A 26,639-nucleotide genomic window follows, 5' to 3' on the forward strand; every position below is an offset into this window, starting at 1 on the left:
TGCCCTTTGTGAGTACTATCAAATATATAGGCCAGTGTAACATCTGGGAGGAGATTTGTCATTAGGGGAATTTTTTAAGTTAGTTTTGGATTAGTCTCCATTGCTAGAATTGGCTCAAAATCTATCAAACACCACTCCTTTTCTAGAGTCAAATTGTGACTTTTTTGTGACTTTGTGAAAAAATAGCAGTTCTTAAATTTGGTGTGCAGCAAGTCCCCTAGCTAACCATACCAACTTTGCAGATTTATTAGCAAAAATGACGTAAAAAAAAAACAGGTTCATTAATTCCCCATTCTATATTAAATTAATTGTAAGAGGTTTTTTTTATGTGTGCCATAGCATTTTTTTTCAGTCTACAAATAGTATTTTTTTTAAATCAACTCAATTGCACTGGCAACGCACAAAACAGCACAACTATTACACAGGCCAACACAATGCCTTTATATTCACCTACTGACATGTAATATGTTTTAATATTGAGAAATAAGAGACTCACAAGGAGTCATGTTCTATGTTCGGACACCAGGCTAATGAGCAGGAAACTAACAAACTACTGATGTTTACAGCCAAATTTTCTAGCATTAAATAGAACAGTCATTTTTTCTTGTCAGTCCTCTTTCATTACAAGAGGAATAACAATTGGCTGAAAACGGATTTCTCCTTTCAGTATTTAGTTATTAGTGCCTGCTTAATAATTCACGAATAACAATCTACTGATGTACAAGGTGAACTTATGAAAATGGAATTTGTGGAGGCATCTGTAGAGTTTTTTTGGGAACAACCATTAAATGTTGATTCGCTAGAAGCACCTCTTTTCTTGTGGCTATGAATAGGCCTGGAGCTTTCTCCATCATTTGGGTCAAACACAACAGTCATGCTGGATTCCATTCTGGATACCGTGTATAGACTGCTTTGTCTTGTTGGGTGGAACCTGGTGGATTTGAGCTCTAGTTCATCATAACTGGATACTTCAATAAAAGGACACCATCTGAATGCTCTTTTAAAACCAGCACGAAATCTGAAAATAAATAAAAAAAAGGACATAAATGAGTAAAGTAAATCTATAATTTTAAGATTTTTTCTGAAGTGAACACCATGTGACTCTTCCATGATCTAAGTTCAACAAAACCACATGAAGTCTGTGTTTTGAAACTTAGGGCCACTTTTATTAAAGACTGGCTTTTTTTAGACGCCGGTCGTAACAAGCTCTATACCTGGCAGTGGATCCGCCAGAGTTATGAAGAGGCACCAGCCTTTTCATAACTTCGGAGGATCCACCATTACTTCTAAATGTAAGACAGATTCCGAACTGTCTTACATTTAGACCATTTTCTATGCCTAAAACAGGGATACAAAATGGTAAATGAGATGGGCCTCCCAGCCCGTCGCCTTTCCTGCCCATACCACATCCACTTTTTTAGACCTGGCATGATCGGTGAGAAGGTGGATCCTGCGCCAGTAATATGCCTAATTTAGGCATATTTCTGTTTAATAAATGTCCTCCTTAGCTTTTACTTTTAACGGATTGCCATTAGTTATAGTGGTTGGAGTCTAAAAAAAAAAACATTGTCTTATCAAGCACTGTAAACTCATCCCATGCAATATAGGTCTTATTTTTAGGATACATTGAGCCACATATATCATCTAGGTAAAACTGTATAAATCGGTGTAGGCTACACATTAATATTTTTTAACAATTATAGTGGACAATTAGAGAAGGATACATTGGGCCACATATAATCGTTGTAGGCTACATATTAATGTTTTTTTTTAACAATTAGAGTTGACAATTAGAGAACATGTACTGTAGATCAGGAAATGCCTGGACTAGAACTGATCCTTGTTTTATGAAATTGTGCAATAAAACATATATGTATTGTAGCTAAACTTTTTTTTAACAAATAATAGTTTTAACATTTGTCTTTGTGATTATATGTAAATCCTCTTATTTGCAAAGAAGACATGAGCTAACAATGGCATAATTTGTACAATTGTATAAATGACTTTGGAATTTGATATCTAGGTCCCATTATGCAGATAATACTTTAATGATACTCCTACATATCTCTAAAAATAGGATCTAAAGTTATGCTTGGGTTCTAAAAACAAGGATGGGAAAGAAGAAGTTAAACTCCACATACAACTCATCAGTTAGAATAAAAAATAGCATGTCACAGCTTATGATGGATATGTATCACATGAGACATATTATTTCAGATCATTGACTCTAAATACTTCTAACACTAATTATAAGACAGAAATCACAGTCTGGAAATTTGCCAAATAATTTTTCACTCCCTATGGAGTGGCTTTTGCCGCCTTGTTAAACATTTAGAATAGCTGATTTAATTCTTGAAGGGTAATTGTCATATCAGGCTCACTAATTGATAGATCTGGGCATAAGGTCTTTTCATGTTTTTCTCTTACCTTTTATTCAGACAGCAATATATTATGGGGTTGTACATTGTTGAACTCATTGCCAGCCAAAAAATTGCTAAGTAGATTTGCTGGATGTATTTCCACCTTTCCACTTTGATATCAAGTGCAGTTACAATAAAAAATATATGGTAGGGAAGCCAACAAATTGCAAAGGTAACCACCACCACAATCATCATTTTCACCACCTGCAAAATTAAAGGACAAGGACAACATTACCTACTTATTCTATCATATTGTAAATTGTAAATTGGTATTGATGAACATCCAGCAAATATGTATCCATCATTTATTATGTTTGTATTTCATATAAATACCAATGATTTGCATATTAATGATAGGTAAAGATGAGGTAATGGTTATGAATACATGCGGTTTGAGACAAAATTAAAAATTATTTATACATACAGTACTCATCTGCCATTTGACAAGTTTAAGAGAAATAAAGCAAAAAAATAAAAACAAAGGTACAAAACCTAAGGAGCTATATAGACCTACTGTATGTACTTGAACTTAAGGGAGTTTTCCACGACTTTCATCTTGATGGCCTATACTAAGGATTTGACGTGAATATCTGATTGGCAGGGGTTTGACTCCCAGTACCCCTGATGATCAGTAGCTCTGTAACTACACAGCTCCCATTTACTTCAATGGGATTAGCGCTGCAGTAACCCGCTCCATCCATTACACAACGAACTGTGTGTTACCATTGCATATTTCTGGTTCCAAAGTTATCTAAAAACAGCTTTAACCTTTGGATATTGTAATTGAAAAGTTAAGGAAAGAGAGTATTATGGACATTATATACCGGTCTTAATACCCCTTTAACTGGTGGTGGATGCGCCGAACTTATGTAGAAGCACCGGCCTCTACATAACTTTGACGTATCTACCGCCTGTTTAAAGCTACACCAGCTCTCTTGTTGGCATTGAGTTAGACCATTTTCTACACCAAAAACAGGCAGAGAAATTGATAAATGAGAAGGGCCTACTGGCCCGCCCCTTTCCAACCCAGAGCACGCCCCCTTTTTTAGACCTGGTGTTCGTGGGGAAAAGTCTGTCTGCGACAGATATATGCCGGATGTTTTTTGCATCCGTAAATTGTGCGTCCGCTAAAAATTTTTTTTATTCAGCATCCGTTTTTTGGGAGAGGATCCGTTTTCTTTTTATAGATCCCTTGTAATAAATGCCTATCCTTGTCCGCAAATGTGAAAAAAGTAGGACATGCACAATTTTTTTTTACTGAAGGGAAATAAGGACAACGGACGCGGAACACAAACAGATGAACTATCAGCATTTTTTTCTATTAGTAAATAACCCCCTTCCCCAAATGTTTATAGATCATACATCAGATATTTCCCAGCAGGATTTTTCTAGAGAGTTTAAATAAGTATGGTCAACAACTATGGATGTAAAATCAGATTGGGCAAATGTAGAGGAGTCTGCTGAATAACCCCTCAACTGTGATAAATAAGGCACACAAAGGTGATGTGAAGGATCTCACCACCTATATATCTCCACCAATATATAAGCCTTTAGCCAATTATCTTATGAGATTGAAAACCGAAAGCTTCCATTTGATCCAACATCTCTTTTCAGGAAGAAGATTAGTGGATTTATTATGGAATGTCAGGGGGGATCATTATGGTGAAGGTAGAACAGTGCCTAATTACTGAATCTCCAAGGCTGCCAATACTGTACTTGCACCCCAAAATTATAAACATCTAAAGAGGTCTCCTAGTTGACCTATGTTTTTTTTAATTCAGATTAGGGATATGACAATCATCAATAGTATTACATATATATTTGCTTGATAGAAAAAGCTTATACATGAACATCCTTCAAAATAAAAGTAGTAGTATAAGGGCTCTTTCACACGAGCAAGTTTTCCATCAAGATGCAATTCGGATGCATTTATTTCATTCATATGCACATAAGCTTAGTTTTTCATGCATCATCTTTGCGTTCAGGAAAAATTGCAGCATGTTCTATATTTTTCACACAGCCTTCGCTCCATGGAACTTACGTCCAGATGCAATGTGTTTTTAACTGATTGTTGCAAGGAAAGGTAGATTGTTATTCTTTAGTTTTTCTTCATACGAGTGAAAAACACATGCAATCTGGAAGAAAAAAAACTTACATACTGAACGCAATCATAGGAAAAAGTGATTGAATTTGTGGGCAAAACCATCAGTTTTTCCCTGAACACAATCAGTATCACACGTGTGAAATAAGCCCAAGAGAAAAATTGTGCTTGATACCTTTGAAAGGTGGAGGAACTTTTCACACACTTGGTAATGAGATATGGGAGGTTGCATCGACTGTTTCATTCTCTGCAGTTTTGCCTGTGCATAACCTTCAGCATGACAGGCAGATGCACATTAAGGAATTCAATGTATGGCTTGGTGAATAGTGTCTGAACCAAGGGTTTGGCTTTGTGTCTTGGAAAAGAACTGTACAAGAAAGATGGTTTGCATCTTTCTCTCAAGGGAACGAATGTTCTCAGTGAACAGTTCAAAGTATTTGCTAAGGAGCATTTAAAATAGGAAAGGGGGCAAAAGAGTGATAATACAGATGTCCGACTGCCCCCCCGGAACAATGCCAGAAGATACCAGTAGCACTGAGGTTAAGAGATTACAAGCTCAGAGTCTTGTCTACAAATGCTCGCAGTTTATGGAATAAGATCAATGAATTTGAGTCTATAATGGTATCTGAGAATATAGATTTAGTGGCTGTTACTGATACATGGTTCAATGGGAGTAATGACTGGGATATAACGATACTAGGGTTCTCTCTATATAGGAAAGACAGGGAAGGCAAGAAAGGGGGAGGGGTAGCCCTGTATGTGAGAGAAAGCATAAAATCTAATTTAATACAAGTTAGCGAGACCAATTTAGAGTCAGTTTGGGTTACGTTGGAGCTTGATAATCATAAGGTAACTTGTGTAGGTGTGATATATAGACCACCTGGCGAAGTCAAAGAATTAGATGATCTACTAATTGAGGAAATAGCTAAAATGACATTGAAAGGGGAAGTTATCATTATGGGAGACTTTAATCTTCCTGGTGTAAACTGGAAAAGCTAAATAGCTAGTTCTGCCAGGAGTGCAGATATTCTAAATTCCCTACTGGGATTATCTTTACAGCAAGTAGTTGAGGAGCCAACCCGGAAGGAGGCCATTTTAGATTTAGTATTCACAAATGGGAATTTGGTATCTGATATTACTGTAGGGAAAAGCTTGGGATCTAGTGATCACTAGTCAGTGTGGTTTACTATAAGTACAGTGACTGAGTCACACCACACAAAAACAAAAGTTTTAGTTTTTAGAAAAACAGACTTTTCTAAATTTAAATTAGAGGTATATGAGTCCCTATCAGATTGGAATAGTTTTTTTTTTTTTCATTTCCAAATAGAATTTATTGAAAATAAAATCAGTACATATGTTTAGATATGAAGAAGTACATACTGGTATCAGTTTAAAGACATATGAGTAACATAATATAACCGGTGGTTTGACAGGTTTGTTTTACATCATTTCTATAGGATGGGTAGTACAATTAGTCATACAAATCTCATCAGCTTCTAATGCACATATAAGGGTCATGTAAGGGAGCAATTGGAGTAGGTAGTCTTAATCGAGTAAAACATAGGATGGAGTGGTGTGTGAGGTATTTGTGTTTTTATAGGCGAACCATTCTTTCCATTGGGCCCTATATAGATGTATTCTCCGGGATTCCCATGCAGCGATTTCCTCAAATCTACACAACTGGTCCATCTTCCCTACCCACTGAGAGATGGAGGGTACCTCTTCAGATAGCCAAAATTTTGGTATCAACAAGCGTGCTGCGCTTAACATGGTATGGAAAAATTTAGTTGGTGATATTCTTGGCGAAGATGGGGGTGATCCTAACAACGCTAGTTGAGGGGAGAGTGGAACATTTACCCCACAGATCATGTTAGCTTTGGAAAAAATCTTTTCCACCATTTTTGCAGTTGTGGGCATGTCCACCATATGTGGAAGAATGATCCTCTTTCTTTTTGCATCTCCAGCACGTATCAGCATTATTTGGATTATAGCGGCAGATGACATCTGGAGTTTTATACCATCTTGTTAATATTTTATATCCATTTTCTTGGGTACGGATGCACCTAGAGGATTTATGAGGTATTAGTAGAAGTTTTGAGATCTCTGCCTCAGAGAAGTTAGTATCCAAATCCCGTTCCCATAGCCCGGTAAATGCTGGTTTAGTCATTGACACTGGCGGACTTAGTTTCTTATAGATTTGAGAGATTAATTTTGTATGCTTAGATTGATCATTTAGTATACTTTCAAACCAGGTCAAAGGGTGTAGTAAGTCATTCATAGTGACATTCTTAGATATAAAAGAGCTTATGAAAGACAATAAGTAGGGAAACTGTTTGCATTCTGGAAAAACTCCTAAAATATTTTCGTTGTTCATTACTGTGCCGTTTATGTCAAAAAGTGAGTAAAGAGACAGTGTGGAGTTTCGGACTGAGATTGGTAGGCATTCTCTCAGGGTGGTCGGAGCAAAGGCTATTATGTCATCAGTGGTGAGGGCAGTGGTATGGCATGTTGTGATTGCTGGAACCAGTTCCAGGTCTCAATTGTCGATTTAACCATTGGGTTAAGGAGCCTATCTAGGGGTGGGAAATATTTTGCGCCCACCAGGAGACCTGAAGGGAACGAACCAAGGTCGCCCTGCTCCATGGAGACCCAAGACTTTGGGTTTGGATATGTCATCCATTCCACTAATCTAGATAGTATCACAGCTCTTCCATACAGTTCTGGGTCAGGTAAACCTATTCCCCCATTAGTCTTTGGTCTGCAAAGAACAGAGCGAGCCAGTCGAGCCCTTTTCCCGGCCCAAATAAATGAGCTGATATGTTGTTTAAGTTTGGTGTAGTACGTTTTTGGGACTGGGATCGGTAAAACTTGTTGTAGGTAAGTCAATCTTGGTAAGACCAATGAGGTTACAATATTTTTTCTTCCGAACCATGAAAGCATTGGGTACTTAAACCCAACAAATTGGTCAGATTGGAATAGTTTCAATGGAGTCCTGGAGAAATGGGACTACTTAAAAGTGGCATTATTGAAGGCAACAGACAATTGTATTAGGCTAGTCAGTAAAAGCAAAAAGGAAGAGCCCACTGTAGTACTCAGCGGAAATGGACAAAATCATTAAAAACTAAAAGATAACATTTAGTAACATAGTAACATAGTACATAAGGCCGAAAAAAGACATTTGTCCATCCAGTTCGGCCTGTTATCCTGCAAGTTGATCCAGAGGAAGGCAAAAAAAAAAAAACCTGTGAGGTAGAAGCCAATTTTCTCCACTTTAGGGGAATATAAACTTCCTTCCCGACTCCAATCAGGCAATCAGAATAACTCCCTGGATCAACGACCCCTCTCTAGTAGCTATAGCCTGTAATATTATTATGCTCCAGAAATACGTCCAGGCCCCTCTTGAATTCCTTTATTGTACTCACCATCACCACCTCCTCAGGCAGAGAGTTCCATAGTCTCACTGCTCTTACCGTAAAGAATCGTTTTCTATGTTTGTGTACAAACCTTCTTTCCTCCAGACGCAGAGGATGTCCCCTCGACACAGTCACAGTCCTGGGGATAAATAGCTGATGGGATAGATCTCTGTACTGACCCCTGATATATTTATACATATTAATTAGATCTCCCCTCAGTCGTCTCTTTTCTAAAGTGAATAACCCTAATTTTGATAATCTTTCAGGGTACTGTAGTTGCCCCATTCCAGTTATTACTTTAGATGCCCTCCTCTGGACCTTCTCCAGCTCTGCTATGTCTGCCTTGTTTACAGGAGCCCAGAACTGTACACAGTACTCCATGTGTGGTCTGACTAGCGATTTTTAAAGTGGTAGGACTATGTTCTTATCACGGGAATCTATGCCCCTTCTGATGCAACCCATTATCTTGTTGGCCTTGGCAGCAGCTGCCTGACACTGGTTTTTGCAGCTTAGTTTGCTGTTTATTAAAATTCCTAGATCCTTTTCCATGTCAGTGTTACCGAGTGTTTTACCATTTAGTATGTACGGGTGACTTGCATTTTTCTTTCCCATGTGCATAACTTTACATTTATCAGTGTTAAACCTCATCTGCCACTTATCTGCCCAAGCCTCCAATCTATCCAGATCCCTCTGTAGTAGTATACTGTCCTCATCAGTGTAAATTACTTTACACAGTTTAGTGTCATCTGCGAAAATTGATACTTTACTATGCAAGCCTTCTACAAGATCATTAATAAATATATTGAAGAGAATAGGGCCCAATACTGACCCCTGAGGTACCCCACTAGTGACAGTGACCCAATCTGAGTGTGTACCGTTAATAACCACCCTCTGTTTTCTATCACTGAGCCAGTTACTTACCCACATACAGATGTTTTCTCCCAGTCCGAGCATTCTCATTTTATATACTAACCTTTTATGTGGTACAGTGTCAAATGCTTTGGAGAAGTCCAGATATACGACATCCATTGATTCACCGCTGTCAAGTCTAGAACTTACCTCCTCATAGAAACTGATTAAATTAGTCTGACATGACCGATCCCTCACAAAGCCATGCTGATATGGCGTTATTTGCTTATTTCTGTTGAGATGCTCTAATATAGCATCTCTCAGAAAACCTTCAAACAGTTTACCCACAACAGATGTTAAACTTACCGGCCTATAGTTTCCAGGCTCTGTTTTTGGCCCCTTTTTGAATATTGGCACCACATATGCCATGCGCCAATCCTGTGGGACATTCCCTGTCAGTATAGAGTCTGCAAATATCAGAAATAAGGGTCTGGCTATGACATTACTTAATTCCTTTAGGATACGGGGGTGTATGTCATCCGGTCCTGGCGATTTGTCTATTTTAATCTTTTTAAGTCGCTGATGTACTTCTACCTGGGTCAGACAGGACACTTTTAATGGGGAATCTATTTTTGCATTCTGCATGTCATCTGACAATTTCTTTTCCTCAGTGAATACATTGGAGAAAAAAATATTTAACAGCTTTGCTTTCTCTTCATCGCTCTCTGCGACTCCCCCCTCATTACTCTTTAAAGGGCCGACACCTTCAGATTTATACTTTTTAACATTTAGATAATTGAAGAACATTTTAGGGTTAGTTTTACTCTCTTTGGCAATTAATCTCTCGGTCTCTAGTTTGGCCGCTTTTATTTGTTTTTTACATGTTCTATTTTTTTCCTTATAGTTTTTCAGTGCTTCCGTGCTCCCCTCCTGTTTCAGTGAATGATATGCTTTCTTTTTGTCATTTATTGCTTTCTTTACAGTTCTATTTATCCACATTGGTTTCTTTTTGTTCCTTAACCTTTTATTACCATACGGTATGTACCTCTCACAATGAGATTTTAGGATGTTTTTAAAGATATCCCATTTTTGTGGCTGTATTTTTATTTTTGAGGACTTTGTCCCAGTTAGTTTGGCCTATGGCCTCTCTTAGTTGGCTAAATTTAGCTTTTTTGAAGTTTGGTATTTTTGTTCCTCCCTGTAGAAACGCTCTTTTGAATGATAATTGGAAGGTTATTACTTTATGGTCACTATTTCCCAGGTGTCCCCCAACCTGCACGTCTGTTGTTCTGTCGGGCCTATTGGTTAATACTAAGTCCAGTATGGCCGTCCCTCTAGTCGGGTCCTGAACCAGTTGGGAGAGGTAATTGTCTTTGGTTATTGCCAAGAACCTGTTTCCCTTATGAGATATACAAGTTTCAGTTTCCCAGTCTATATCTGGGTAGTTGAAGTCCCCCATAATAACCACCTCATTATGATTTGCCGCCTCGTCTATCTCGTTTAGTAGTAGATTTTCTGTGGACTCTGGTATATTAGGTGGTTTATAGTAAACTCCTATTAGTAATTTATTGTTGTTTTTAGCTCCATGTATCTCTACCCACACTGACTCCACATGTTCATGTCCCTCACTTATATCTTCGCGGAGTGTGGGCTTTAGACCGGACTTTACATAAAGGCAGACCCCTCCCCCTCTCCGGTTTTGACGATCCTTTCTAAACAGACTGTAACCTTGTACATTAACTGCCCAGTCATAGCTATCATCCAGCCATGTCTCAGTTATTCCCACTATGTCATAGTTCTCCTCACACATCACTAATTCCAGTTCACCAGTTTTATTAGTCAGACTTCTGGCATTAGTATACATACAATTGAGAGGTTTATGTATATTTTTTACCCTACACCTTTCCTTCTGAACTGTTCTAGTCCCTCCTTCCATTCCTCCCCCAGTCCCATTACCTTGCCCCCGGTCTCTATCTGCGCTATCTTCCCGTCCTATAACGTAATTACCCTCCCCCCCAGTCCCTAGTTTAAACACTCCTCCAACCTTCTAGCCATCTTTCTCCCCAGCACAGCTGCCCCTTCCCCATTCCGTCCCTATGATAGAGCCTGTAGCCGATAGAAAAATCGGCCCAGTTCTCCAGGACCCCAAACCCCTGCTTCCTACACCAGTTCTTGAGCCACTTGTTAATCTCCCTAATCTCCCGTTGCCTTTCTTGTGTGGCTCGTGGTACAGGCAGTATTTTGGAAAATACTACCTTTGAGCTCCTTGCCCTCAGCTTTTGACCTAAATCCCTGAAATCATTTTTAAGGACTCTCCACCTACCTCTAACTTTGTCATTGGTTCCGATATGGACCATGACCGCTGGATCTTCTCCAGCCCCTCCCAGTAATCTGTCAACCCGATCCGCGATGTGTCGAACTCTAGCGCCAGGAAGACAGCACACTGTTCGGCGATCACGGTCTTTGTGACAGATTTCCCTATCTGTTCCCCTAATAATGGAGTCGCCCACTACCAGCACCTGTAAAAAAAAATAAACGAGGATGACAGGGAAATGTATAAGATTAGGCAGAGAGAGGCCAAGCAAGTTATAAGAGCTTCTAAAGCACAGGCAGAAGAGAAATTATCTCAGTCAGTGAAAAAAGGTGATAAGACATTCTTCAGATACATAAATGAAAAAAGGAAACTAAAACAAGGAATTACCAAATTAAAAACAAAAGAAGAAAGACATATGGAAGAAGATAAAGAACTAGCTGACTGCCTCAATGAATACTTCTGTTCAGTTTTTACAAAGGAAAATGAAGGAAAGGGACTTCAGTTAGGGAGGAAGACTAATGAGTCTTTTGATGCATGTGTCTTTACAGAGGAAGAGGTTCTAAGTCAGCTGTCTAAAATTAATACGAATAAGTCACAGGGGCCTGATGGGATACACCCAAAGCTATTAAAACAGCTTAGCGGTGTTCTAGCAAAACTATTAACAGATTTATTTAACCAATCACTGGTAACAGGAGTCGTCCCAAAAGATTGGAAATTAGCAAATGTTGTGCCCATTCACACGAAAGGTAGTAGGGAGGAATCGGGCAACTATAGGTCAGTAAGCCTGACATCAATAGTGGGTAAATTAAGGGAAGCCATACTTAAGGAGAGGATTGTGGAACATCTAAAATCCCATGGATTTTAAGATGAAAAACAGCATGGGTTTACTTCAGGGAGATCATGTTAAACTAATCTTAGGGCTCTTTCACACTTGCCTTGTTCTGTTCCGGCATAGAGTTCCGTCGTCGGTGCTCTATGCCGGAAGAATCCTGATCAGGATTATCCCAATGTATTCTGAATGGAGAGAAATCCATTCAGGATGCATCAGGATGTCTTCAGTTCCAGACCGGAACGTTTTTGGCCGGAGAAAATATCGCAGCATGCTGCGCTTTTTGCTCCAGCCAAAAATCTTGAACACTTGCCGCAAGGCTGGATCCGGAATTAATGCCCATTGAAAGGCATTAATACGGATCTGGCCTTAAGCTAAACCTCGTTTCGGCGCATTGCCGGATCCGACGTTTAGCTTTTTTAGCTTTTTCTGAATGGTTACCATGGCTGCCAGGACGCTAAAGTCCTGTTTGCCATGGCAAAATGTAGTGGGGAGCGAGGGAGCAGTATACTTACCGTCTGTGCGGCTCCCACTTCAGAGTGACGTCAGGGCGCCCCACGCGCATGGATGACGTGATAACATGGACACGTCATCCATGCTCATGGGGCGCTCTGACGTCATTCTGGAGCGCCCCGGGAGCCGCACGGATGTTAAGTATACTGCTCCCCCGCTCCCCACTACTACTATGGCAACAAGGACTTTAATAGCGTCCTGGCTGCCATAGTAACACTGAACGCATTTTGAAGACTGATCCGTCTTCAAATGCTTTCAGTTCACTTGCGTTTTTCCGGATCCGGCGTGTAATTCCGCCAAATGGAGTACACAACGGATCCGGACAACGCAAGTGTGAAAGAGCCCTTATAGATTTTTTTGAAGGCTTATCAATAAATTGCAGTGTTTGAGCTTGGACTCCCATGTTGTTGAATGGATTAGGCAGTGGCTGAGGGAGAGACAACAGAGGGTTGTAGTCAATGGAGTATATTCAGACCATGGTCTTGTTACTAGTGGGGTACCTCAGGGATCTGTTCTGGGACCCATATTATTTAATATCTTTATCAGCGAAATTGCAGAAGGCCTCGATGGAAAGGTGTGTCTTTTTGCTGATGACACAAAGATTTGTAACAGGGTTGATGTTTCTCGAGGGATACACCAAATGGAAAAGGATTTAGGAAAACTAGAGGAATGGTCAAGATAATGCACCTGGGGCGCAAAAACCCAAGAGCAGAATATAAAATCAGTGATACAGTCCTAACCTCAGTATCTGAGGAAAGGGATTTAGGGGTCATTATTTCAGAAGACTTAAAGGTAGACAGACAATGTCATAGAGCAGCAGGAAATGCTAGCAGAATGCTTGGGTGTATAGGGAGAGGAATTACCAGTAGAAAGAGGGAGGTGCTCATGCCGCTCTACAGAGCACTAGTGAGCCCTCATTTGGAGTATTGTGCGCAGTACTGGAGACTAGTGATGTCGCGAACATAAAATTTTCCGTTCGTGAACGGCGAATGCGAATTTCCGCAAATGTTTGCGAACGTGCTAACCGGGCGAACCGCAATAGACATCAATAGGAAGGCGAATTTGAAAACCCACAGGTACTCTTTGTGGCAAAAATAGTGATGGAAAAGTTTTTTCAAGGGGACTAACACCTGGACTGTGGCATGTCGGAGGGGGATCCATGGCAAAACTCCCATGGAAAATTACGTAGCTGACACAGAGTGTGGTAAGTTGAAATCGCAATGCGATTTATAGAACTTGAATTAATCGCATTGCGATTTCAACTTTCTCAAATCCGACAGTACATTCTAGCATGGAGTCGTTCCCATGGTGATAGGGACGCTCCATGAGCACGGAAGTCAGCAGAAGTTCTGTTGAAATCGCAATGCGATTTATAGAACTTGAATTAATCGCATTGCGATTTCAACTTCAGCTTCTGCCGACTTCCGTGCTCATCACCATGGGAACGGCTCCATCCTAGAATATACTGTCAGGTTTGAGAAAGTTGTAATCGCAATGCAATTAATGCAGGTTATATTAATCGCATTGCAAATTTAACTTCGAGCTGCTGGGTTCCTAATGGTTGTATTGCTAGAACATAACGAAGATTGAGAATATAGTGCTATATTCGTTATATTTGTCAATTCTAGCAATACAACCATTAGGAACTTAGCTCTAAGTTGAATTTGTAATGCGATTAATATAACCTGCATTATTCGCATTGCGATTACAACTTAGATCTGAGTTCCTAATGGTTGTATTGCTAGAATTGACAACGAATATAGCACTATATTCTCAATCTTCGTTATATTCTATCAATATAACCATTAGGAATCCAGCTCTAATTTGTAATCGCAATGCGATTAATATAACCTGTATTAATCGCATTGCGATTACAACTTTGTGACACTGCAGCTTCAGAATTAATCTAAGATGGATGCTGTCCTTGCTTTTTGATAGGCGGTGGGAGGGTCTGGGAGGGAGGGTATGCTGATTGGCTGGAATGTGTCTGCTGACTGTGAGGTACAGTGTCAAAGTTTGCTCAATGATGACGTATAGGAGGCGGACCAAACATCGCATATGTTCGCCCGCAGCGCCGGCGAATAGTTTGGGACATCTCTACTGGAGCCCATATCTCCAGAAGGATATTGATACTTTGGAGAGAGTTCAGAGAAGAGCTAATAAACTAGTACATGGATTGCAGAATAAAACTTACCAGGAAAGATTAAAGGACCTTAACATGTATAGCTTGGAAGAAAGACGAGATAGAGGGGATATGAAACTTTTATATACATAAAGAGAATCAACACGGTAAAAATATTTAAAAGAAGAACTGCTACAAGTTTGAAATTAGAGGGGCAAAGGTTTAAAAGTAATATCAGGAAGTATTACTTTACTGAGAGAGTAGTGGATTCATGGAATAGCCTTCCTGCAGAAGTGGTAGCTGCAAATACAGTGGAGGAGTTTAAGCATGCATGGGATAGGCATGAGGCCATCCTTCATATAAGATAGGGCCAGGGGCTATTCATAGTATTCAGTATATTGGGCGGACTAGATGGGCCAAATGGTTCTTATCAGCCGACACAGTCTATGTTTCCTTAAAGTATAACTGTCGTATATATTTTTTTTGGGAGTATTGGATTGTGGTGATTAATATCTCCTTGGTGGCCCTATTACAACTTTTTACTGTGTACTCAATTACCCCTTAATTCCACAGTTGTGTTCCCTGTACTGCCTACTTTTACCTGTGTTTTACAGTGTTCCCTGTACTGCCTAGGCATGGTCCGTCTATCTGTTGAAGTACAGAGGACTCAGAAGCACGCTGCGTGCAAGGTCAGATTACTGACAGCCAGGGACTGTAAGTAAATGATTAAAGCCAGATCCACCCCAGCAGCTGATAACAGTGCCTGGGCTGTGTGCACTTCTCCCTGTCCCTGCGCTTGGCAGACGCTCCCTCACTCAGCAGAGCTGGAGAATGCAGAGTGGAAGCAGCGCATACCAGGGAAGGGAGATCTGCCATCTGCTCAGTGTATAAATGAAAGCAACATGTGGTAAGAGGAACCCTTTGTGCTGCAGGAGATTAACCCTTTAGGGGGGGGGAGGGCTCTGGTTACTGACACTTTTGGGGGGCTATTGTTACTGGCTAGTGAGGGCAGGCGGGATTAGCCTCAGGGTGAGGGCAGTGGCGACCATCTTAACTGAATAGTGAGATTGCAGTTTTATGCAGACTGGTTGCTAAAGGCTGAATCTTATTAAATATGGGGTAAGTCAGTCTAATAGTAACTAATTCTGGAATATCATGTTATTAGTGACTACATATATGAAAATTGAAATTAGGGTCTAAGTGTGACAGTTATCCTTTAAGTAACAATATGATAATGTTTCTGGTTACTTTGCTGGAGTTTGCTCTCACTACTTTGTTCTGATGAGCAGAATTACCTGCAGCTATGGGGGACTTCGCTAGGATGCTCCGTAACCCCATGTATACATGTAGGTATGGATTATTTTGAAAATGTGTTGTGGTATCTGGCCATCAGTATGTTCAGGGGTGGATTGGGAATTTAAAGTGGCCCTGGAAAAAAATTCAAAGTAGATCCAATATTATAGGTGGGTTCACATTGACTGAAGGTGGGGCAACACAAGTAGATGGGGCCAATACAAGTTGGTAGGGTCAGTAATACCACAGTGTAGAATACCATATCACAGAACCAAATACCACAGTGTAGTACATCAGTAGCTGCCACACTTCACCCTCCTCCTACAATTGTCTCCTTCAGCATGCTACCTGGACTTCCTCTAAAAATAAGGTTCCCCCAGTACTATATACATGGCCAGCAGCAGTGAGGAGGGCTTGGGTGGCCCTATGGACATCAGCCCACCTGGAAAATTCCCTGTAGGGTCTATGGCCAGTCTGCCCCTGAGTATGTTAATAACATTCAATTGTTGGTCTGTTTTGTAGATGATTTTTTTTATGTTGTGGAAATAGTAGGAGTTACTTGAATTTGTGCAAGATTTGAAAATATGCCACCATATGATCACATTTTAGTGGGATATTATAGAAATACAATTCATTTTCTTGATTTAGAAAATGTTGGAGCAAAATTGGAGATCTCCTTTCTTTTCAGAATAATGGAAATGAATAACATGTTATCTTTTCAGAGTTATTGCACTCTTCATATCTTTAAGAGTTTCCCAAGAAGCTAGCTATCACAGGCAAACAGGATTTTGTAGAGAAAAAAGACAAAATATGCAACATGTTGCTCACAAATTTATTTCATGTGGATATCCCAAAAAGGTTGTCAATATGGAGGTTCAGAAAATGAAATAATCTTGTGCTTGATGGGAGAAATAAAAATATAAATTAATGCATGGTGTTTTCGTCAATGTACGACGAACATGTATCTTTGATTAAAAATACTGCGTGCACTTAATGGGGAATCTTGAAACTTGATCTAATATTTGGGTCTTAGTTTTGCGAGACCCTGATGTGGGCCAAGGGGAAACACTAATACATGCAAAATGGCTGCTGCCTGTATGCCTTATGTCCCATTACTCACACAGTTGCTTTTAAAATTAATCAAGGACATTTTTATATCGTTGTGTGCCACAGATTCTTTTCTTTTTTGAACTTTTGTTTTGTGAGACCCTAATATTTGCATACAAAAATCGTTGAATAATATGCAAGTTAGGACAGAAACTAGAAAGATGAAGATAGGCAGACATTTCTGGTTTTCTAAAGAAAAGAAACGTTTGCCTGCGTTGGTTGCCAGAATAGTAATTCCTTAACCAAGCAAATAGATGTGATTACAACAATGGGTACTCTAGTTCTGATGCGCAGAGGTGACTCTTCCATTAGGCCACTTAGGCCCCCCCTTGTACTTGTCCGCTGATCTGCTAGGCTGCTGCGCCGTACGGTCATGAATTCAGTAACTTCAGAGCGCAACCCCATCCTGCGGCGGGTGATCCTACGAGACCCGCCACGGGAGGCCATGGGTCTCACGAGATTTTGCGCCGCAGGATGGGGTTGCGCTTTTAATTGACTGAACTCATGCCCGCGCAGCAGCCTAGCAGATCAGCAGACAAGTGCAAGGTGGGGGGCAAATTTCATAATATTAGGCAGTGCGTGGGCAAATTTGTGAGGCAGTGTGGGGGGGCAAATTACTTCATGGGGGCAGTGTGGCGGACACATTACTCAATGGGGCAGTGTGGGGGGAAAATTACTTAATGGGGGCAGTGTGGCGGACACATTACTCAATGGGGGCAGTGTGGGGGGAAAATTACTTAATGGGGCAGTGTGGCAGACAAATTACTTAATGGGGGAAGTGTGGCAGACCAATTACTCAATGGGGGCAGTGTGGGGGCAAATTACTTAATGGGGCAGTGTGGCGGACAAATTACTTAGTGGGGCAGTGTGGCGGACAATTACTTAATGGGGGCAGTGTGGCAGACAAATTACTTAATGGGGGCAGTGTGGCAGACAAATTACTTAATGGGGGCAGTGTGGCAGACAAATTACTTAATGGGGGCAGTGTGGCGGACAAATTACCTAATGGGGGCAGTGTAGGTACAAAATACTTAATGGGGGGCAGTGTGGCAGACAAATTACTTATTGGGGCAGTATGGGGGGCAAATTACTTAATGGGGCAGTGTGGGGGGCAAATTACTTAATGGGGCAGTGTGGGGGGCAAATTACTTAATGGGGCAGTGTGGGAGGCAAATTACATAATGGGGGCAGTGTGGGGGCAAATTACTTAATGGGGCAGTGTGGGGGGCATATTAATTAATGTGGGACAGTGTAGGGGCAGTATTACTAATGAGGGCATTCTAGAAGGGAATTGCTATTGGTGGGACTATGAGGAGCGCTATTACTATGGGGGCACTATTATTGATTCAGGATAGTATTTGTGGTATTGGGGCCGGGGCACAGCGAGCAGCAGGATAACACTGTGGGGACTCCAGGTTGGGGGATAATGATAGAAAAGTGGGGACACTAAGAAGTCTATGTGTCACACTCTGCAGCGACAGGGAGGCTGAGAGGAGTTGTCCAGACCGAATTGAGAAGATGATGACAAAGAAGATCTACATCGGAGGAGACGTCACCTGGAGGCTCTGGATGTGACAGGTATGTGCTGCTGTATAGCAAATACAGCAAAATGTGGTGTGTGGGGGGAGGGTCGATTTAGAGAACTGGGCCAGGGTTAATGCAAAGTGTTAATATGCACTGTGAATATAAGCCCGTACTGTGTTGTCACTGTGCATATTAACCCTTTACTGTGATGTCACTGCATATTAGTAAGGGGTACTCCGGGATAGGAAAATAAATCCCCTATCCAAAGGATAGGAGATAAGTGTCTGATCGGGGGGTCTGGCCGATGGGATCCCCCATGATCTCCTGTCTTGTACTTAGGATCTCCTTGTGCCCGGAGCCGTGGTCAATACTCCCCCTCCATGTATCTATGGGAGAGACGCAGATACAGCACTTGTGTATCTCCGAGTCTTCCATAGAGATACATAGAGGGGATTGTTGACCACACCACCGCTCCGTGCGGTGGTTGACACAGCTTATTTCTTGAGGACTGAGCTAGGGCGCCGTAAGGGAGATCACGACATTCCAACGATCTTCCTGGGGGCCTCATGTTCGAGTTTTGCCTAAGGCCTCACAAAGTCTATAGCCGCCTCTGCTGATGTGGGGATATTTTTGCATGTGAGACAAGGAACACAATTCATTTATTAAAGTGTCCATGTAGCAAGGGATATATAGATATAGTATATAGGATATTAAGATAAGTATTGTCTATAAGACAATATACTGTAAATGAACATAGGTTACATTGAGAATATATAGGACATTGAAAGAAAGGGGAAAAGATAATGAATGGGGTTACACAGGCTTAGGAGGTTAGCCACTAAAAGCATTGAATAATGAAAAGAGAACATAGGTTTGGAGATGCATCAATGACAAAGCATTTTTATGAGAATGAATTGAGATGGCATATAGTAGAAGCGGTATATAAGGATAACAATGCTAGTAAAACCAAGAGGCATATATTACAATGTGAGGTTTATTGGATTGTAAAGTTTGGGAACCCTGCATGGTTAGTACCTGGTAGGACCCACTTTGGCAATTCATCACAGCTTGTAAACGCTGTTTGTAGCCAGCAAAGAGTCTTTCAAATCTCGTTTGAGGGATTTTCATCCATTCTTCCTTGCAAAAGTCTTCCAGTTCTGTGAGATTTCTAGGTGTCTTGCTTGCACTGCTTTTTTAAGGTCTATGCACCAATTTCAATACTGTTTAGATCAGGGGACTGTAAGGGCCATGGTAAAACCTTCAGATTGCACCTTTTGAGGTAATTTATTGTGGATTTTGATGTGTGTTTAGGATTATTATCCATTTGTAGAAACCATACTCTTTTCAACTTCAGCTGTGAAGGCAGTTCCTTGATCACTCTCTATCATTTCAGGTACCCCAAATCTGCAGACAATCTCATTTAACAGCTTTTTCACTGTTGTCTTTGCTGTCTGATTCTTCACAGGATAGGCTTCAGGCCATCCAGAGAACATTTCTATGACCACTAGAGCATACTGGAATCCCTGTGCAGGGGACATTTATATGTGGTCAATCTGGATCCTTTGAAAGGGGTAGAGAGTTTTTAGTGAACACTTGACAGGGACCGCAACTGCCCCATGGATTTAACACTTACAGTTTTACCACTTACAACCAAGACAAAAGCAGGCACCTTCTCCTTCACACTCCTAAGCAGAGTTCACCCCTATGCAGTATATACACTCTGGCTCCCACGTCTGGGCCGCCAGACGGGATTAATCCACCTGCGGCCTCCTAAGGAGAGATCTGTAAAGATTCCCCAGTCCAGGTCCTGCAGGTCTGCTGCCTCCTTAGGGGAGATCTGTAAAGATGCCCCAGTCCAGGTCCAGCAGATATTTACCGTAGTCCCCCTGGGCTACTCCATCTGCTACCTCCTAAGGGGAGATCTGCGAAGATGCCCCAGTCCAGGTCCTGCAGAAATCAACTGTAGCCCCCCTGCTTCATGCACCTGCCTGGAGAAGCAGGGGCGGTGTAGAGTGCAGAGAGGGAGGGCGGATGAAGAGAGAGAGAAAGAGACCTGGATGTGGCCAGGATAGCTGGGGCAAAGAGGTCCTGATCAGACACGCTCTGACCCCTAAGTCTCCCCCTGAAATTAGTTATCAGGGGAGATACGTGACTTTCAACCCCACATAGGCCGCCAATCTGCTGAACTCTCTCCCTGACCTCGAACAGCATCCCATGCCCTTCTATAGGGCATTAGAACAGATCAGAAAAACGCATTCTGCCACATGGCGAGACCTCTCTGGACTTACTCAAATTAAGGCAGGGGATTCTTTTTGGCCAACTATTGCTAAGAAGCTGCCAGCCCCGAACCATGGTGATGAAGTATACCAAAAAACCTATCAATCTGGAGTGCATTTCAGTGAATTATTACAGACTTGGGCTAGGACAAGACTAGCCGATCAGGCTATCCACATTCAGGATATGAAACAAGATAAGGCAGAGTCAGTGTAAAAATTTGCTAACTGAATGGAACAAATGTTTAAGGACCTGGGGTTCTCTAAACTGGACCCAGTGCAAAACTGAATGCTGTCTAGTGGCTTTGCTGATGGATTAAATGGACATATCCAAAAGTCTCTAAAGACTGCTCGCCCAGAGTATCGTACTGTTTCTCTTGACACATTAACCTTGGTGGCTAAAGGCATAGAGCCAGCTCCCAAAACTAACATGATGTTCGCAGCAGAGGAGTACCCCTACCGCCCGAGGGTAGATATCAGTAGCAGACCTCCTCCTTGCTGCTATGGGTGTGGCGAGCTTGGACATCTCAGAAGAGACTGCCTGCATAACCCCCTCAGCGAGGAAGAAGGGGGCCGCCCATGTGTCTACATGGGCTCCCCCTGCTCCCCCCCTCCTCCACCGCCACAGGGAGGGGAGGGGTACCATGCCCCCTGGGACAGGGGCAAGCCAGATCCACACGTCGGAGGAGCCAACCCCACAATGGCCCTCCTCCCTCCCCACTGTGGACCTGCACCTACAGATATACACACTTTTCTTGTGGATACTGGTGCAGCCAGATGTGTAATCCGACGTGATGAGATCCCCGACCCCTCCTTCTTGGAAAACATTACTGTGCAGTGCATCGGCATTGATGGCCATGTACGAGCCTCTCCCTTAACAAAACCACTCAGTGTTTCTTTTGGAATGCAGCCATACAATGAAGTGCTTTCACAGTTTTTAGTCTCCTCCATGTGTCCACTTAACCTTTTGGGTGCAGATCTGTTACAGAAAATGAAAGCCATCATACAGTTTCAGCCCGATGGTACAGTCACTCTTTCCACTCCCCTTCAGCCAGAGGCGACGGTCATGTTGGCCGCTCTTATGTCTCTAGAAGACTGTTTGCCTGAATGTTCACTTCCAGCTGCTGTTTTATCTGTCATACCTGTGGCGCTGTGGGCAAAAGGACCACAGGATGTAGGCAGGTTTCAGGTGCTGTTCTCCCTCGCAAACCGCAGTATCCTCTGTCTGCAGCGCAGATGGTCGCTGTCACTCTACAGTTATGGGCTTTCTTAAAAGCTGGTGCCATAATTCACAACACCTCTCCGTGTAGCACGTCCCTTTTCCCAGTGAGGAAGAAAGGTTAAAAAGGAAAACTAATCGACTTACAGGATGGTTCATGATCTTTGGGCTGTGAATGAAGCAACCGTCTTTCAAACTCTGATTGTACCAAACCCCCACACTCTGCTCTCTGCAGTACCACCGGATGCAGCTGCCTTTACAGTCATTGACCTAGTTAATGCCATTTTCTCTATACCTTTACACCCCGATGTCAATACCTCTTTGCCTTCACCCATGCAGGATCACAGTATACCTGGACAGTCATGCCGCAAGGAGCTCAAAATAGCCCATCCCAGTTTAGTAAAGCCATGTATTAAAGGGTTTCTACCACCAGATTTGGTCCTATTTAGCTGACTGACACTAGTGATGTGCTAGTGTCAGCAGTCCATAACAGTGTTCTTACTTATCATCTGTCTGCTGCCGTTCACCTTAAAAATGTACTTTTATAGATATGCTAATGAGCCCCTAGGTGCTATGTGGGCGTCATTAGCACCTAGAGGGCTCCGTCCACTAACCATTTCAGCCACCCATCGCGTCCCTCCAGACTGCCCCGCTCCTGTTGATTGACTAGAAACTTCTCAGTATCTCGTACCAATTCCCGCGCCTGCGCCGTGCGCTTCTGTATTCTCTCGGCGCCGGCTTCCTCACTGCGCCTGTGCCAACTACGTTACAGTGAGGAAGCCGGCACCAGGAGCGCGGCATTCACTCACTGCGCCTGCGCCGAATACAGAAGCGCACGGCGCAGGCGCGAGGCCCTGACACTCCCTAAGCAGGTGGCCATACTTAAGGTCAAGGCAGACTCAAAACCAGATACTCCTGAGACCCAACGAAATGCTAGAGCTGACAGAGCAGCAAAGGAAGCTGCAATGAGGAGAAGGGAGGAGGTGAGGACAATGGTAGCCCAGACACAGTCAAAGGTCATAAGAGACGAGACTCAGATACCACGTGGGTCTCACCCTGCCAAAGAGAAGGTCCATGCCCCAAGAAAAGTGGAGAAGACTTCTGAAGGACTTCCTAAAGGAGTCAATGGAGACAAATGGTGCCTGATAGACAGACAGAATGAAGCATCAGATGAAGAAGTGTCTGAATGGACGAGGAAGGGAGCGTGACCAGGTCATATGTTGTGAAAGCTTGGGCATCTAATATGCCTACCGTGAAGTCTTTACCCCGTGACTGTGGCGTGTGCACATGGCCCTACTCATCTCGGGAAGGAAGCCATGAATAACCTGATATCCTCCATCTTCTTGGCTCCAGCAATCTCCATGTACATGGCCCAAAATGCAAGCAGCTGCATGGTCTGTGCCAGATGAAACCCCGGAAAAATGGAAAAAGTCCCTGTCAAGTGTTCACCAAAACCTCTCTACCCCTTTCAAATGATCTAGATTGACCACATACAGATGCCCCCTGCACAGGGATTCCAGAATGCTCTTGTGGCTATAGATATGTTCTCTGGATGGCCTGAAGCCTATCCCGTGAAGAATCAAACAGCGAAGACAGCAGTGAAGAAGCTGTTAAATGAACTGATAGAGAGTGATCAAGGAACTGCGTTCACAGCTGAAGTGGCTCAGGAGATATGGGCCGCACTGGGGACTCATCTTGCCTTTCATACCACGTACAGACCACAGAGTAGAAGCAAAGTCAAAAGACTGAATGGCACATTGAAACTAAAAATGCTTCCACAGTTCACTTCTGATTTGCCTTTCTATCAATCCTCTGAGCAGCTGATAATATATATACACTCACCTAAAGAATTATTAGGAACACCTGTTCTATTTCTCATTAATGCGATTATCTAGTCAACCAATCACATGCCAGTTGCTTCAATGCATGTAGGGTTGTGGTCCTGGTCAAGACAATCTCCTGAACTCCAAACTAAATGTCAGAATGGGAAAGAAAGGTGGGCTACAACAGCAGAAGACCCCACCGGGTACCACTCATCTCCACTACAAATTGGAAAAAGAGACTACAATTTGCACAAGCTCACCAAAATTGGACTGTTGAAGACTGGAAAAATGTTGTCTGGTCTGATGAGTCTCGATTTCTGTTGACACATTCAAATGGTAGAATCAGAATATGGCGTAAACAGAATGACAACTTGTATCCATCATGCCTTGTTAACACTGTGCAGGCTGGTGGTGGTGGTGTAATGGGGTGGGGATGTTTTCTGGGCACACTTTAGGCCCCTTAGTGCCAATTGGCCATCGTTTAAATGCCACGGGCTACCTGAGCATTGTTTCTGACCATGTCCATCCCTTCATGACCACCATGTACCCATCCTCTGATGGCTACTTCTAGCAGGATAATGCACCATGTCACAAAGCTCGAATCATTTCAAATTGGTTTCTTGAACATGACAATGAGTTCACTGTACTAAAATAGCCCCCACAGTCACCAGATCTCAACCCAATAGAGCATCTTTGGGATGTGGTGGAACGGGAGCTTCGTGCCCTGGATGTGCATCCCTCAAATCTACATCAACTGCAAGATGCTATCCTATCAACATGGGCCAACATTTCTAAAGAATGCTATCAGCACCTTGTTGAATCAATGCCACGTAGAATTAAGGCAGTTCTGAAGGCAAAAGGGGGTCCAACACCATATTAGTATGATGTTCCTAATAATTCTTTAGGTGAGTGTATATATATATATATATATATATATATATATGCATATATAAACATAACATAGTAACATAGTTTATAAGGCTGAAAAAAGATATTTGTCCATCTAATTTAGCCTGTTATCCTGCAAGTTGATCCATAGGAAGGTAAAAAAAAATCCTGTGAGGTAGAAGCCAATTTTCCCTACTTTAGGGGGAAAAAAATCCTTCCTGACGCCAATCAGAATAATTCCCTGAATCATCAACCCATCTCCAGTAACTATATCTTATAATATTATTACATTCAAGAAATATATCCAGGCCCCACTTGAACTCTTTTAGTGAACTTATTATCACCACCTCCTCAGGCAGATAGTTCCATAGTCTAACTGCTCTTATTATAAGGCTCCAGTCAGACGTCCGTAGAATGGGCCCGCATCCGTTCCGCAATTATCCGGAACCGGTGCGGACCCATTCATTCTCTATGGGGCTGGAAGAGATGCGGATGCGGATCGGCAATGCACTACGGACGTCTGAATGGAACCCAAAGAATCCTCTTTTATTTTTGTGTACAAACCTTCTTTCCCCCAGACACAGTCACAGTCCTGGACATAAATAGATGAAGGAAGAGATCCCTGATATATTTATACATTGTTATTAGATCTCCCCTCAGTCGTCTTTATCTAAAGTGAATAACCATAATTTTGATAATCTTTCAGGGTACTGCAGTTGCCCCATTCCAGTTATTACTTTAGTTGCCCTCCTCTGGACCCTCTCCAGCTCTGCCATGTCTGCCTTATTCACAGGAGCCCAGAACTGTACACAGTACTCTATATGTGGTCTGACTAGTGATTTGTAAAGTGGTAGAACTATGTTCTCATCACGGGCATCTATGCCCCTTTTGATGCAACTAGGGTTGTTGCGGGTATCGAAATTTCGATACCCAATCGATACTTTTGTCCCGGTATCGATACGATACCGGGATTTCCGTTTTTTCGATACTGGGCTGCGCTTCTGCGCAGTCTAGTATCTCTGAACATGAGCGCGCTGCTATCGGCGCGTTCATGTTCTCTCAGCAGCATGGGGAGAAGGAAGCTGTCCTCCCTCCCCCCTGTGCTGCTGCCGCTGCCACCAATGAGAAGAGAGGGGCGGAGGAGGGGCGGCAATGAGAAGAGAGGGGCGGCAATGAGAAGAGAGGGGCGGAGGAGGGGCGGCACCACGGAGGAAAGGCGGCAATGAGAAGAGAGGGGCGGAGGAGAAGCGGGCGCACTGCGCCACCAATGATAGGATTATTTCCACACAGAGCGGCGCCCAGCGATGTCTCTGCACTCACCATTAGTCCTGGGCGCCGCTCCGTTCGCCCGCAGTGCCCCATTACTGTCTCCTCTCCTGCTCCACATGCTGCTGATTACTATCGGAGCGATGGGAGGAGACATCAGCTTCACTAGTGGGTGTTCCTTCTCCCTGCGCTGCGATTGGACAGCGCTACAGCCAGGGAGAAGGAACGCCCACTAGTGAAGCTGATGTCTCCTCCCATCGCTCCGATAGTAATCAGCAGCATGTGGAGCAGGAGAGGAGACAGTAATGGAGCACTGCAGGCGAACGGAGCGGCGCCCAGGACTAATGGTGAGTGCTGAGACATCGCTGGGCGCCGCTCTGTGTGGCCTGATAGTGAAAGTCTGGAGTCCCATATAGTAGTCAGTCTTTAACACATACAGGAGGCGGGTGCTGGCAGCAGAATCGCATTGCCGGCACCCTGCCCCTGACAGGGAGCTGCGATCAGCGGCAGTTAACTGCCGCTGATCTGCCAGTACCCGCCTCCTGTATAAAGGGGTAATTATCATTGGTGGTGCAGTGTGCCCCCCAACCCATTAAAATCATTGGTGGCACAGTGCGCCGGCCCATCTCAACCCCCCAGTATTAAAATCATTGGTGGCAGTGGCCACAGGGACCTCTCCCCTCCC

At 42.8% G+C, this 26,639-nt stretch overlaps 1 protein-coding gene across 1 annotated transcript in view; it reads right to left on the reverse strand.

The window, feature by feature from the left end:
* Positions 1 to 696: 696 nt before the first annotated feature.
* Positions 697 to 26,639, reverse strand: part of TACR3 (tachykinin receptor 3) — a 244,670-nt gene continuing 218,727 nt past the window's right edge. Inside the window, exons 4-5 of the mRNA XM_044276714.1 lie at positions 2,428 to 2,624; positions 697 to 1,018 (exon numbers count right to left, since the gene is read on the reverse strand). Coding sequence (XP_044132649.1) covers positions 697 to 1,018; positions 2,428 to 2,624 — 519 coding nt within the window. The remainder of the gene's footprint in view (positions 1,019 to 2,427; positions 2,625 to 26,639) is intronic.

This window comes from Bufo gargarizans, chromosome 1 (genome assembly GCF_014858855.1).
Source record: "Bufo gargarizans isolate SCDJY-AF-19 chromosome 1, ASM1485885v1, whole genome shotgun sequence".
NCBI classification, from domain to species: Eukaryota; Metazoa; Chordata; class Amphibia; order Anura; family Bufonidae; genus Bufo; species Bufo gargarizans.